At 38.4% G+C, this 14809-nt stretch overlaps 1 protein-coding gene across 1 annotated transcript in view; it reads left to right on the top strand.

Annotated features, from left to right (window-relative positions):
- The first annotated feature begins 250 nt into the window (after positions 1-250).
- LOC121739854 (large neutral amino acids transporter small subunit 2) overlaps positions 251-14809 on the top strand; it is a 37627-nt gene continuing 23068 nt past the window's right edge. The window contains exons 1-2 of the mRNA XM_042132442.1: positions 251-618; positions 10930-11228. Of these exons, the coding sequence (XP_041988376.1) occupies positions 476-618; positions 10930-11228 (442 nt within the window). The 5' untranslated portion in view covers positions 251-475. The remainder of the gene's footprint in view (positions 619-10929; positions 11229-14809) is intronic.

Below are 14809 nucleotides of genomic sequence, written 5' to 3'. Positions count from 1 at the left end.
AATAAGATCACAGTCTGGTCTGGACATTTTTATGGCAAAAAGGAACCGTCGCGTCGTTAATCGAAGTTTTGTACTTGAATATCGAAGCCCTTTTGTACGTTAATTCGTTATTCGCAGTACGTTTCAAACATAAAACATGAGGGTTTCGAAAAGGGACCGACTACACTACGACTCTCGGTGTAATCACGTTTTGCGAGGGGCGCCCGGCGCGGTCCCCTCTATTCACAATCACAACATTCACGAGTCCTCACTCCTCAGTCCTCAGTCCTCACACATGCGCCGAGACGCCCGCTCGCGTACGCGTGGTCTGACGTCACTCCGCTCCTCGATAGTTTGGCCGTAAAAATGATAGCAGAAAGTGATTCAGACGTTTAATATACACGACGCGAAACAACGGCCGGTGTGGTGACAGTAAATTGGTCGGTGCCGACCCGAGTGCGACTTCTGTACCGGTAATTGTGATTGATTTTGCGGCATGGGTGAAGAAAACCAAGCCGGCGACGGAAAAGTTACGCTCAAACGAAAAATAACACTATTTAACGGTGTCGGAATCATTATCGGCACTATTATTGGCTCCGGAATTTTTGTTTCGCCGACTGGAGTCTTTATTAACACACAGTAAGTAGTAAATACTTTTGTTGTTATACTTCAGGTTAGAATATAACCTAAATGCAATGCTGAACTTCACAGCAATCAATGAAAACATCATGCTGTGAAGCAACTTCATAGGCGTTTGATACAAATTTTCCTACTGATTTTCTTGTCTGTCAAAGTACGTCTTGTTTTTTTATATATTTATATCGACACTCGATTTCGATATTTTCCTAGGTGTAATTAGTTCTTACCTAATTAAATATTTAATTAGAAGTTAATTAACATCACGCAATGAGCTTCAATCTTTACTCCTGTCTTAAGACCTAAGACTTTTTTTTGGGTTGGGAAATGCTATTAGGCATCCCCGGCAGCGTTGGGGAAGGACCGTGTGGGACTCGCTACGGCCGACAAGATGGTAAAGTGGCCGCAGCTCTAGCTCTACCCACTAAAACCCGACCTTGTTCCTACTTCCGCGCAGGACGGAGACGCGAGACTCGAGAGTCCATTACACGCCTTCCGTGGCTTCCGCCCGCAACTGCAAGATCTAAGACCTATTTTTTTTTATGAAATAAGGGGGCAAACGAGCAAACGGGTCACCTGATGGAAAGCAACTTCCGTCGCCCATGAACACTCGCAGCATCAGAAGAGCTGCAGGTGCGTTGCCAGCCTTTTAAGAGGGAATAGGGTAATAGGGAAGGGTAGGAAAGGAAAGGGAATAGGGGAGGGTAGGGAAGGGAATAGGGTAGGGGATTGGGCCTCCGGTAAACTCACTCGGCGAAACACAGCGAAAGCGCTGTTTCACGCCGGTTTTCTGCGAGAACGTGGTATTTCTCCGGTCGAGCCGGCCCATTCGTGCCGAAGCATGGCTCTCCCACGTATAAAAACCTAGATACTTGGACACTCAGAGCTGCACCATAGAATTTTTGGATAAGTATTTTTTTCTGATTACGCTAATAACATTTCATAGCCGTAATGACACAATAATAATCGACAACTAATATCTAAAAATTTTGTTTTAAATATGCGTTAAAATGTTAAAATATTATATATAGGTCTACCAGAATCTGATGGCAAAAAGTGAGAAAATAAATTGCCTCTAGCAATACCGGGGTAACAGGAACAAAACATTTTGATCCTTTTTTTTCCTTTAGCGGCTTATTCTGTGTGTGAAACATGCAAATATAAAAATTTATCCCATGATCAAGGATATTTTTTGAAAATCTGCTGTCAAAATTTGCCATCAGATTCTGGTAGACCTATAGCTTCTGACTGACCTCCTCCTCCAGTCGTGTTCCTCATGTCTGAGGGTCGTGACCTCCCCCTTCCATGACCTTCCTTCTAATGGTCTTACGCCAGCTGTTCCTATCCTCGGCCACTCGAAGAGCGTCGTAGACGGTGGACTCCAAGTGTGGTGCGGATTCGATCGGACCAACGCATGGGACTGCGACCTCGTGGTCTTTTTCCCTCAATCTTGCCAGTTACCATCAGTTTTTCAAGATTGTCTCCTTTTTTTCTGGCTATGTGTCCGAAATAAAATAAAAAAAGATTTTAAACTTTATCTTCATTATTGTAATACCGCTTGAGAAGTCTACTGGCCGGAAAATCATATGACACTGAAAATGCTCGCCGCGCCGCGCCGCTGCCATTCTGATGTGGCGCGGCCCTTACTCGTTGCTTTTTACTCAGTACTTACATAATATTTTCATGTGCGTACTGTGTAAATGGAATTGATTTTTTATCAGATTAATTTATTAGTTTTTGCTCTTTAAAGAGACTAAGTATGTGAGTTGTGACCTCCAGGTAGGGTTGCCAGGCGTCCGGATAAAGCCGGACAGTCAGGCTTTTTGGTTGCGTGTCCGGCCAAAATTAGAGGGAGTCCGGCTTTTGTAGAAGAGAGTGCAGCTGGAATTTCATACATGATAGTACTGGTGATAACGAAAAACCAGATGAAAACCAACATAGTATTTCATGTAAAGTTGTGGTTAAATTTGTAATTAAATACATACTTTAATTTTATAGCTAGATTTTAGTTGGCACGTACCTAGGTACGTCTTTGTTTTCATGGATAGAGAACCACATACTCTATGCTCTTAACCCCAAACGAGCTTAGAATGATCGTAGATAGATACCAAAATACATAATAGGTATAACTACTATGTCTACTAGAGATCGTCCAGTGGTCGAAATTAGATCTTAAATTACTTAACTTCTTCTTTTGGTAATATAATATTATGTCGCAGTCATCTGGTTCAATCTGCGATTCGATTGAACGCCTAGCGCATTCATTGAACGACACCATTCAATTAAATGACTAGGCCGCTCGACGTATATCAATGCAATCAACATTTTAATTCTAATATATGAAAACAGATGGCGCTTTATTTTTTACTTCATTATTATAACAGAACTAATCATACCTACTTTATTATATATTATTGTTTTTATTCATAACTAGCTGTTGCCCGCGACTTCGTCCGCGTGGACTTTAGTTTATAGCGCGCGGTGTCAACAAAATTTGTGTCAAATTTAAAAACTTTTTAAAACCCTGGTAAGTGGTACCCCTCTTAGGGCCGCGCTACACCGGAATGGCAGCGCTGAAAGTGCTCGCCTCGCCGCTGCCATTCCGGTGTAGCGCGGCCCTTAATTAATCAAAATACCCAAAAACAGCTGTGCAGTGTGCACATAATCTGTACTAATATTATGAATGCGAAAGTATCTCTGTCTGTCTGTCTGTTGTCAGTCTCGCTTTCACGCCAAACGCCAAAACTACCGAACCGATTGTAATGAAATTTTGTATACTGATAGTCTAAAGCCTGAGAAAGGACATAGGCTACTTTTTTACTGGAAAAAAGGGTTGTAAGGGTCGTAAATTTGTTCAAAAAATTCATAATAGATGGCGCCGTGCGTCTTCTACATCGCGCTGACGCTTGCTCAAAAGTCTTTCTATAAGAGGTGGTATCATCTTACATTTAAGTCTCGATTTTTTTCGATTGTTATATCTATTCTACGGTATTAAATAACTCAGTACTTTATCTGTGCAGGCAGTGACGTAACCTTAAGACCAAATTTCACCAACGACTGTTAAAGTTAATGCTCGAATTAGTATCACGTTAGCTGTTTTGTTTTTCATATGAATGAAAGAGAAGACAGGATATTTTAACAAGCTGTTAACACTAACAGACGTTGGTGAAATTGGGGCTAAACCTATCAATGATAAATAGTTTATGGGTAAAGTTGTGTAATTGGGGGGCTAAATAAGCTTTAAAATTTGGCATAATATATAAAGTTTAACATACAAAAATGAAGTACTTATTGTTTGCACACTGCACAGCTGTATTGATTTAAGGGGTACCAGGGTTTTTTTATAAAAGCTTTTGACACCAATTTTGTTGACATCGCGCGCTATAAACTGAAGTCCACGCGGACGAAGTCGCGGGCAACAGCTAGTAATATAATATGATGATGATGAAATTACATTTACATTACACACCTAATCTTGCTACTACCTATTACGCATTCAATGAATTAATAACAATATTAAATTACAAACGTAAGAAGAAGATGATATTTCATGACACTCAATACAATGTAATATAGCTATATACTTAATATAATAATTAATAATAATTCTTGTAAGTATTACAAATAATGTCTGTGAGAATCGACGGACGTGTTTTTTCATTTTTGCCTCTGGACTGAAATTGCTTTACCCACGCAGCCAGGTTATTAATATAAATGAAATAGGTTATTACTTAAGTTATTTGTTATCATCATCAGCCTATTGTCACCGCTGAATGTAGGCCTCCCCCAATGAGCGCCAAACATCCCGATCCAACTATCGATTAATATTTTAATCGATTTCCTAAGTATTTTCCTCTACTAATCTACTTTTATTCTCGTCAAATCTAAATAAAAGGCCTTCTGTTACAAAGATTAGAAAAGTATTTTTTTAAATTAAAATAGGGAACGATCGAGCCAACGGATCACCTCATGGAAAAAGATTACAACCACCCAAAGACACCTGTATAAGTGCGCCGCTGGCCTGATAGTTCCATCTTTACTTGCTAATTTACCCTGGGATATTAATCAAATAACAATCGAGATTGTATTAGGACAACAGTAATAAATCACAGAAGTATGTGCTAATCACTAGCGCATTGTAAGTCAGTAGCAGATTAATTAACGTGAATTAATCATAGGAGATACGACAGCCTGGGTCCTTGGCCGTGTTGTGAATTAGACCGTTTTGTGAGTTTCGGCCACCGCTACCGGCACGGTGCTATCGGTTACAGCCTGCAGGCGTCGCCTGCTTAATCACCGTAGCCTGCTCCTAAGTCCTAGCCTTAAGCCTAAATATCGTTTTCTACCTGAGATCCCCAGAGCTGGGGACCCCTAACAGCAAGGCCCCTAAGACATGGCACTAATTAAATTTGACATCGAGACGCTGCTCTATCCCGCTCTACTACGTAAAATTGAATCACAGAGTTAGCGATTCAAAAGCTTCATTTGCTTGACTCTAACTGAATTTAAAATGAATGAATGAACTTTATGATCATCATTTAAATAATTATTTGAATTCTATTTTTTCTACCTCATTATTATTATGTATCTTAATAAAATCCATACTAATATTATAAATGCGAATGTCTGTCTGTCTGTCTGTCTCGTTTTCACGCCAAAACTACTGAACTGATTGCAATGAAATTTTGTACACAGTTATTCTAGAGTCTGAGAAAGGACATAGGCTACATTTTGATGTGGGAAAATATCTTATTTCCATGAAAATATCGATGAAAATGAATTCGCATTGCGCGTGGCCAGCGCTCATCCCGGGGGTCCTGGGTTCGAGTCCCGCAGGCGGAACAAAAAGTTTTCAATGTTCCTGGGTCTTGGATGTGTATTAAAATAAAATTTCAAAAATCTTAAATATATTTTATGTATAATATTATAAAAAATCCAGAAATATATCGATGCAATGAACATTTTAGTTCTAATACGATTCAACAGATGGCGTTTTATTTTTTACTTCATTGTAACATAGAACTAATTATACTTATTAGTTATTATGTTTTTGTTTATAGTTTTTAATACGATAGAATATTATGTTTAATAATATTATCACTTGGTATAATAATAATCAATCTTATAGAACTCCTACTGCATTTCTAATATATGTGACAAGTTGACAACAGAAGGCGCTCTAAAATAAAGGAGTTCAAGTGTACCATGTTGGCCTATATTCCATCCAGAAAATATATCAATGAAATCAACATTTTAATTCTAATATATGAAAACAGATGGCGTTTTATTTTTGACCTAAATATATTTTATGTATAATATAATAAAAAATCCAGAAATTTTATTTTATTTTAGTTCTAATACGATTCAACAGATGGCGTTTTAATTTTTACTTCATTGTAACATAGAACTAATGATACTTATTAGTTACTAGCTGTTGCCCGCGACTTCGTCCGCGTGGACTTCAGTTTATAGCGCGCGATATTATAAAATATTATAAAAAATCCAGAAATATATCGATGCAATGAACATTTTAGTTCTAATACGATTCAACAGATGGCGTTTTATTTTTTACTTTATTGTAACATAGAACTAATCATACTTATTAATTAGTATGTTTTTGTTTATAGTTTTTAATACGATAGAATATTATGTTTAATAATATTATCACTTGGTATAATAATAATCAATCTATCTTATCTTATAGAACTCCTACTGAATTTCTAACTTCACGCGACTTCGTCCGCGTGGACTTCAGTTTATAAAGCGCGATGTCAACAAAATTGGTGACAAAAGCTTTTATAAAAAAATCCTGGTACCCCTTAAATCAATACAGCAGCGGGGCTAAAATGGTAAAATTTAGCAATTCCTCTCAATCAAATCAGCAAATGAATTGTCAAAACTGTCAAACTGACAAATGTCAAATCAGTACAAAAATACAGAAATGAATTGCAAGCAGAATTGCATTTTGCGATTTTAGAAAAATTAATCATATTATGATACATATCATGATTCTTCAAAGCGACCATTTTAGCCCCGCTGTGCAGTGTGCACACAATAAGTATTTCATTTTTTTATATTAAACTTTATATTTTATGCCAAATTTTAAAGCTTATTTAGCCCCCCAATTACACAACTTTACCCATAAACTATTTATCATTGATAGGTTTAAGGTTACGTCACTGCACAGATGAAGTACTGAGTTATTTAATACCGTAGAATAGATATAACAAACGAAAAAAAATCGAAACTTAAATATAAGACCACCTTTTATAGAAAGACTTTTGAGCAAGCGTCAGCGCGATGTAGAAGACGCACGGTGCCATCTATTATGAATTTTTGGAACTAACTTAATTTGAACGAATTTACGCATTTTCATCCCCTGACAACCCTTTTTTCCAGTAAAAAAGTAGCCTATGTCCTTTCTCAGGCTTTAGACTATCTGTATACAAAATTTCATTACAATCGGTTTGGTAGTTTTGGCGTTTGGCGTGAAAGCGAGACTGACAGACAGACAGAGATACTTTCGCATTTATAATATTAGTATAGATTATGTGCACACTGCACAGCTGTTTTTGGGTATTTTGATTAATTAAGGGCCGCGCTACACCGGAATGGCAGCGGCGAGGCGAGCACTTTCAGCGCTGCCATTCCGGTGTAGCGCGGCCCTAAGAGGGGTACCACTTACCAGGGTTTTAAAAAGTTTTTAAATTTGACACAAATTTTGTTGACACCGCGCGTTATAAACTAAAGTCGCGGGCAACAGCTAGTATTATTTATAAATAAATATAGTTACCTACATAATTTTTAAATTTACAATACTTAATCTTTATTTTTTTCAAAGTAAGTATAGGTAAGTAATTAAATAAAATAAAAGACACAATAGTTAATGGAATCAGGCGTTACTTTGCGGAAATCCATAGTTTAAATTTAGTTTGTTATTATTTTTAGCAATATTCCGCGAAAACAACTTCCACCTTTAAGTAAATGAGTGAGTGTACGCATAGGCATGCGTACAGCACCTCCCTCCTCCCACACTGCCTATGCGTACACTCGCATGCAAGAACTTGCAAACACCACCACCACACAAGCAATAATGTTGGCAAATCCGTGCAAGGCCCCTCACCACCATGCAGGTTGAAAACCTCGACGCGCGTTTCGCCCCAACACCGGAGCATCCTCAGGATGTGGACTCTACGAACAACGTCCGTTAAGTTACTTACTTATTGTAGTTAAGTTAGTTACTTACTTAACGGACGTTGTTCGTAGAGTCCACATCCTGAGGACGCTCCGGTGTTGGGGCGAAACGCGCGTCGAGGTTTTCAACCTGCATGGTGGTGAGGGGCCTTGCACGGATTTGCCAACATTATTGCTTGTGTGGTGGTGGTGTTTGCAAGTTCTTGCATGCGAGTGTACGCATAGGCAGTGTGGGAGGAGGGAGGTGCTGTACGCATGCCTATGCGTACACTCACTCATTTACTTAAAGGTGGAAGTTGTTTTCGCGGAATATTGCTAAAAATAATAACAAACTAAATTTAAAAGACGCAATGTCGTTTTAAAGTCATTAGTCACGACTCACGAGATGTAGTTTATTACTCTATTAAGTAAATCTAATTATCTAATTATCGATAGTCTTTATAAAAATAATAATAATTTGTTTTTAACTACTTACGCGCTTTTACGCGCTTTTTTTTTGTTAAGAAAAATTAAACCATACCAGCTACATAATAGGTAATAATAATTATTGTGAGATCTGAGGATTTCTCCGTGGGTTTCCTGTTTACTTGAAACAATCTCAGCCTGCAGTTGAGGAAAACCGATAGTGTCCAGTAGAGGGTTATGATGTAAATTGCAAAAAGTTTAGCGCTAAGTGCATACCAAAACAGGTTTTAATGTAAATAACCTGTAAACAGTTCGCAAGTACCGGTTTTAATGAACTCAGTAAATTGTGATACCGTACCTAACTAATTGTGATTGCTCAGCTCTGTAACCTTGTAGTGGACCGACTCAACCGGGTATTGCCAAATTCGGTGCAAAATCAGCAGATGGCAAAAAGTTAATCACAGCAAGAAAACTTGACTTGAGTTACCAACTCATAGTACTCTCAAGTCTCAAGTCTCAGCATTATATTATCATTTGACATTATAATATTATGGTCTCCCCTTTTTTTATAATAAAATATAATAGCTCCACTCTTACAAAATATAAAACATGAAAAATACTGGCCGTATTTTTTGGAAGGCGTTTAAAAAGACGATGATCGACCTCATCGCAATTTACCCATTTGAAACTACGTAGGAGTACAATATAATATTATAGTGACGATTTAGTAATAGGTTTATAATTGTTGCGAATACATAGTTGCAGTTAAGCAGAATGCTGACACGAAGTAAGGCGACGCAAGCGCGACGGATGTGGCGTGGGGCCACGGCTCGCCAGTTGCGTGCGAGCTGGGCATTGGGCTATCTTAATTACCGAAATATAAATTAAGTGCAAGTACTCTTTAATTTATCTCCATTCCACATTAGGACTAGGAACAGTACGGTACCCGAGGACCCTAAAATAATATGTGGTAGAAGTTGTTTACCACGATTAACGTAGGTATTAATGCTTCCTTTCGGTGAGTACCTGTGTAGGGTTGCCAGGAGAGAGCCATCGCCAGCCTGCCATGAATGTGGTGCTGCGGAGGATACGGCCCAGTATACCCTTGAGGTGTGCGATCGTTGGGCCGTGCAGCGCCACGATCTCGTGGCAGTTCTAGGTGGAGGAGACCTCTCGCTCCCGAACATGGTACGCGGCATGCTCGAGAGCGATGAGGCCTGGCAGGCGGCGGTCTCCTTGTGTGAAACCGTCCTTTCGCAGAAAGAGGCCGCGGAGCGGAACAGAGAGGATGCTCTATCCTCCGTTCCGCTCCGCCGGCGTAGGACGAGAGTGCGGAGGCGTCACTATGCAAACCTCCAATAACTTCTGTCCCACGGGGCTCCGAGAACCTGCCCGGCTTAGCTAGTCCCGGCGCCGAGGGGAACGCTTCAGTTTGCCTAAGCGTTCCCTAACTTTGGTGGAAGTCCGGTCCCTTTTGAGGTAGACCGGCCGGTCGTGGAGGGAATCCTGTGTTAGACAGATCCAGGACATCCCTCCGTATACGGCTGAAGGCAAACCGCAGGTGGTTTTAGTGGGTAAGAGTCCCACATTGACATACCCCCGGGGTGCTTCAGCTTTTAACTGAGGCACATCCCCAACCCGGGGCACCCATGATGGTTTTCCCTTGCGCAACAAAAAAAAAAAGGTATTAATGCTTCCTATTTTTTTGTGAAATAAAAGAAGTTCAAGTGGAACAATCTTTTCTGGCGGAAGTCACAGGAAAAACTTGGTAATTTATAAAAACTTCCCAAACCGCATCTAGATAGATGATTAAAGGCTAGAGTTTTATTTCATCATGTGAGTTTGTTAACCCGAAATTAGAACTTTACGATAACCATTAAATAACTCGTCATCGCATCACAACGGGATTTATTTTCAGCTAACCTTGAGTATCTGTGATTGTAGGTCAAGAATTAAAAAACGTTCGGAATACCATGTGAGATTTTTTGTAGCATAGCTTCACTGACGAGGAATCCAAAATAATTTTAGACAGTCAAAATTTTGTTCAGTTTATTTTTAGTCCTGAATAAGCGATGAATTAAGAGGAGTCCACACCGCCGTTTTTCCATACAAACGTTGTCCCCTGTTTCCTCCCTGTATAATGCCGGTAGAGTTATGATTTTTTTCCTGAATATCTATCGCCACTATTAGCATGTCCCTATGTTATCTTTTTTTTCATAATTTTATTATTAAAAAGGATAAGAACGTCCGAAAACCCAAAAAAACGACCAGATTTTCCTCTGTGTTCAAACACCCAGAAAACAAAACTGGCTAGAATATACAAAAAAAATAAAACACAGGAACACAGCTCAAGCCTTGCTTTAATTCATAATGAAAAAAGTACTTAAATCGGTTAAGTTTTGGAGAAGGAATCAGCGGACAACGAATCGAAGATTTTCTGTTCTTATATTAGAACTTTTGTCGTGTTGACTCTATCGCGCTCTGCGGTGGGAGACTTGAGATTGGTGAGATAGCAATACATTTTCAAATACCTATTTTCAATTTCTCTCGCCCTTGGTGTACCCTCTTAAAGCTGAAAACACTAATTGTCTCTTGAGTCTTGATCACTCAGCTTTTAGAAACAAAAAAAATATTCAAATCATCCTTTTAGGTGCTACGATGTTCTCAATGACTTATCCATCAATTAAATATTAATATTATTATCTGTTGTTTCAGATCTGTGGGGGCTTCACTACTGATATGGCTCCTCTGCGGTCTGCTGTCGACGCTGGGCGCGCTGTGCTATGCCGAGCTGGGCACCTCCATCTCGCGCTCGGGCGGAGACTACGCGTACATCTACACGGCGTTCGGACCCCTGCCAGCCTTCCTCAGGATGTGGATAGCGCTCCTCATCATCAGGCCCACGACGCAGGCGATAGTTGCGCTGACGTTCGGCCAATATGTTGTCAAACCTTTCTTCCCTGACTGTGAGCCGCCACAAGACGCTGTCAAGCTATTGGCTGCTGTGTGTTTATGTAAGTGTTCATCATTTATTTATTAACCGACTTCCAAAAAAGGATGATCTTGTACGTTCGGCAATGGATATATTAGTTATATTTTTTATTTATATCTAAGAAACTTACTAGCAAACCTTTGTAGGTGCTAGCCGTGCTACAACATTATCATTTGAAGACAATGAACTGAAATAATGCTTTTGAATTATTTATACCCTTGAAAATAGAATGTATACCTACTATTAGTCAGTAGAAATAGCAGACTTGTTTCTTTGTTAGGTATAAAAGTACGATGCAATGGACGGGCTAAGGCCAATTCAGGCATTCACAAAATGTCACGCTCTTTGAACAATGTAGAGTTGATCTGACTGTCGGTCTGGACTGTAGGTCCACTTGCATTTGGCCTGTTTATTGCTAACTATCATGCTTAGTTGCCCACTCCATAATGCATACGAAGAATCAGAAAGAATAACATCCCAAGCAGCAAATGGACGTGCTATAATGGTCGAGAGCACGTTCTTGTTTTCGCTTTAAGTTCTATAAAAGTTCTTAAAACAGTCGAGTAAAAGTGCTGTAAACGTTTACTCAACGCGAAAAAGGCGCATTTTATTCAGACTAAAGTCCTATTGAAGTGGAATAAGCGCTGAGTAAGCAACAAAAAGATGCTGTAAGATTTGAGTAAAAGTGGTAGAAAACACTAAGTGTGTTTTAAGAACAACCAAAATGCGTATATAGGATATTTAGTTCAATAAACGCAATTGATTTGCTATTAGACAGATAAAGAGTGCTATTATAGCAGACGGATTGCTTTTATTCTCCTTTTTAGTTCTATAACAGCGAATAGAATGCTTTTACTCGACAAATTAGTGCTGTAAAGAGTGCGAGCTTGTATGCTACATAAATTTAATGTAAAACAATTAAAGTTATTAAACTACATCTCAATCCTTATTTATATTATCAAGTTTTTGAGAAATCAATATGTAATTATTTTTACTGTTCATGTAGCTACTCCAAAACATCATGCGCAACAAGCTTTATTGATAAACCCAAAGGCATTTTTACATAAACATTCATGCGCTGCCTATTTTCTTAAATTTGAAGACTAATTTATATAATTAAATATACTTAAAATATATTTTTTACTGCCATTGTCCATATTGATAATCTAGTTGCAGTTACAGCTAACTTATTCCATTAAAAGTCGAGTAAGAGTGCTGGTCACCACATTTATAGCACAAGGTGTCGCCATGATAACAGGATTTAGGGTTCGCTTCGTAAATATCGTATAACAGCTCTTAATTACACTACAACACCTATACGAACGTTTTTAATTCTACTATAAGAGTTAGTCTATAAGCGCGCAGTAACAGCAGCAATGTTGCCATAAGCAATACGATTGCGTTTATAGAGCTTTTATAGAAACATAAAAGATAGCAGAGTAACGGCTGTATAAAAGCACCCAATTCAGCGAATCATCAATTCTACAGCTATTATACGACTGTTATAGATCAAACAATCGAATAACGAGTATTTTAGCTATATTAATTCAGCATCTGCTAAAAGGTGGAGTAAAAGGGCTAAAACATAGTGCTGTAAACGTTTATTCGACGTCCTTAAAGCACACATTAGCAAATATTGCCAAATAGTCGAGATAACCGCTATTATACGATAAATGGGTGTTTTATGAACGGTTACCCGGCTCTTATACGATTAAAGGCTGAGTAAAAAAATCCTTATTCGACTGTTTTGCTGCTTGGGATGGTATTATATTATCAAGCATTAATTTTCACCTAGCCGGTGCACCGGCTAGGCTCTTGTTTAAAATTAACTTACTCCAAACCAATCTAGTTAAAAGTATGATCAGATAGTAAAAGTGTTTATTGTGGTAACTGGCACATAACTTTTCTGCAACGTTTGTTTTCGTTTCTTTCAACAAAATAAACGATACAATAAAGCCACGCAAAATGTAGAGCACAAAGCAATACTTTCAATATAAATCACCAGAAGTAGCAATAATCACACGTAACTTGTGTCTGTAATACATTTGTGCTATTTTATCTATCTCAGCGGCATACTGTCCTAATTGGTTATTTTAAATTATTTATGTAAATATCTATTCACCTTGGTCTAAATCTTTATCACGCGACAGTATTAAACGATTGAAGCTAACTAGATCTACATCTTGGGCCTACTTGCACAAATCTGGGTTAAAGTTAACCCTTGGCAATGATGTTATCTCTCTCATTCTTCGTATTATGAAAAGAGAGAATATGATATTTACCACAGGGTTTAACTATTGTGCAAGTCAAAGTGAGCCTTACCTCTGCACTCAGGGATGAATATCTAATATACTTATAATAATTATTAATTACTTACGTAACAGTAATGAAATGAAGATTTTATCGCTTTGCCCCATACATTACCTGTCAAATTCTTCATTAAAATGAAGTTTAATAATCTTATATATAAAAATGGATTTTAAATGTGTTAGTCGCGCTAAAACTCGAAAACGGCTGAACGGATTGGGCTGATTTTAGTCTTAAAATATTCGTAGAAGTCCAGGGAAGGTTTTAAAGTGACACGAAGTTCACCGGGACAGCTAGTTATTATATAATTATGTCTCTGAAGTCTGAGTGCGGTCGTTATTTAGAGTACTAGTTTGTAACTACTAAAGCAAGAGTTAACGCACGCAGTTTTCTATTTAATTTGACAGTGAAGAAGTGTAGCCGTTAACGCTTTCTCTAGAATTGAGAATGCTGTTTGTGCACAATCTAAAATATCGTGTACAAATTCCTAAAATGTAATCACCATAGTCAGCGTAATCATATTTGAGCTTTATTTGAAAGCAACAATTAAATCATTCCACATCTGCCATTAATTGTTTTTGTGATAAGTTCCAGTTTTAAGTTTGAATAGTAATGCGTGGTAATGCGGTGAGTCATGTGGCGCCAGAAGCTAGACAAAACGTTACGTAGATAATTATTAATGGGCAAAGTCATTAACTCTTTTGCGTACGGTTCTTAAAAGGAAAAGTGGCCAAGCGCGTGTTGAGCGCTCTACGTAGAGTTCCTTAGCTGCTTAGCTATTATATGGAGTGCTCGCAGACATGGATCAAGATAGATACCGCATGTCCCTCCATTTGTATGAAAACGAGCGTGCCACTTTTTTCCTACCTAGTGTGACGTACCGATGATAAGAAACGTGTCTATTATCTAGGCTAACGTTTCTTTTCGAATTTTTGCAGCTCAATATGGCACAATTAGGCATTTAGGCATTTTTAAAATTCCGAATGACGTCCGATTCCGATAGCAGACTTAAGAACATACTTTCGAATGACGAGCATTGCTCGTCGTTTGGGAACGCGAACGCGATATCTTATTATGGCACGCGAAGTACATACACACGCGGTATCTATATTGATGTATGTCTGTGGGAGTGCTAAGTGTTCGTTTGGATTTTATTTGGTTTGGGTACTAGGTTAGTACATAATACAATAATACTATTATATTAGGAATTATAACTCCTGGACAGAATGAGTGACTTCGTGTCTAGTTTAAACTATGAGACAGATATTTGCTTAGAACTCTTGAGTCTTGAGTTCT

This window comes from Aricia agestis, chromosome 1, assembly GCF_905147365.1.
Source record: "Aricia agestis chromosome 1, ilAriAges1.1, whole genome shotgun sequence".
In the NCBI taxonomy this organism is placed as follows: Eukaryota; Metazoa; Arthropoda; class Insecta; order Lepidoptera; family Lycaenidae; genus Aricia; species Aricia agestis.
The sequence above is the reverse complement of the archived record's forward strand: the minus strand, read 5'-3'. Positions and strand labels throughout refer to the sequence as shown.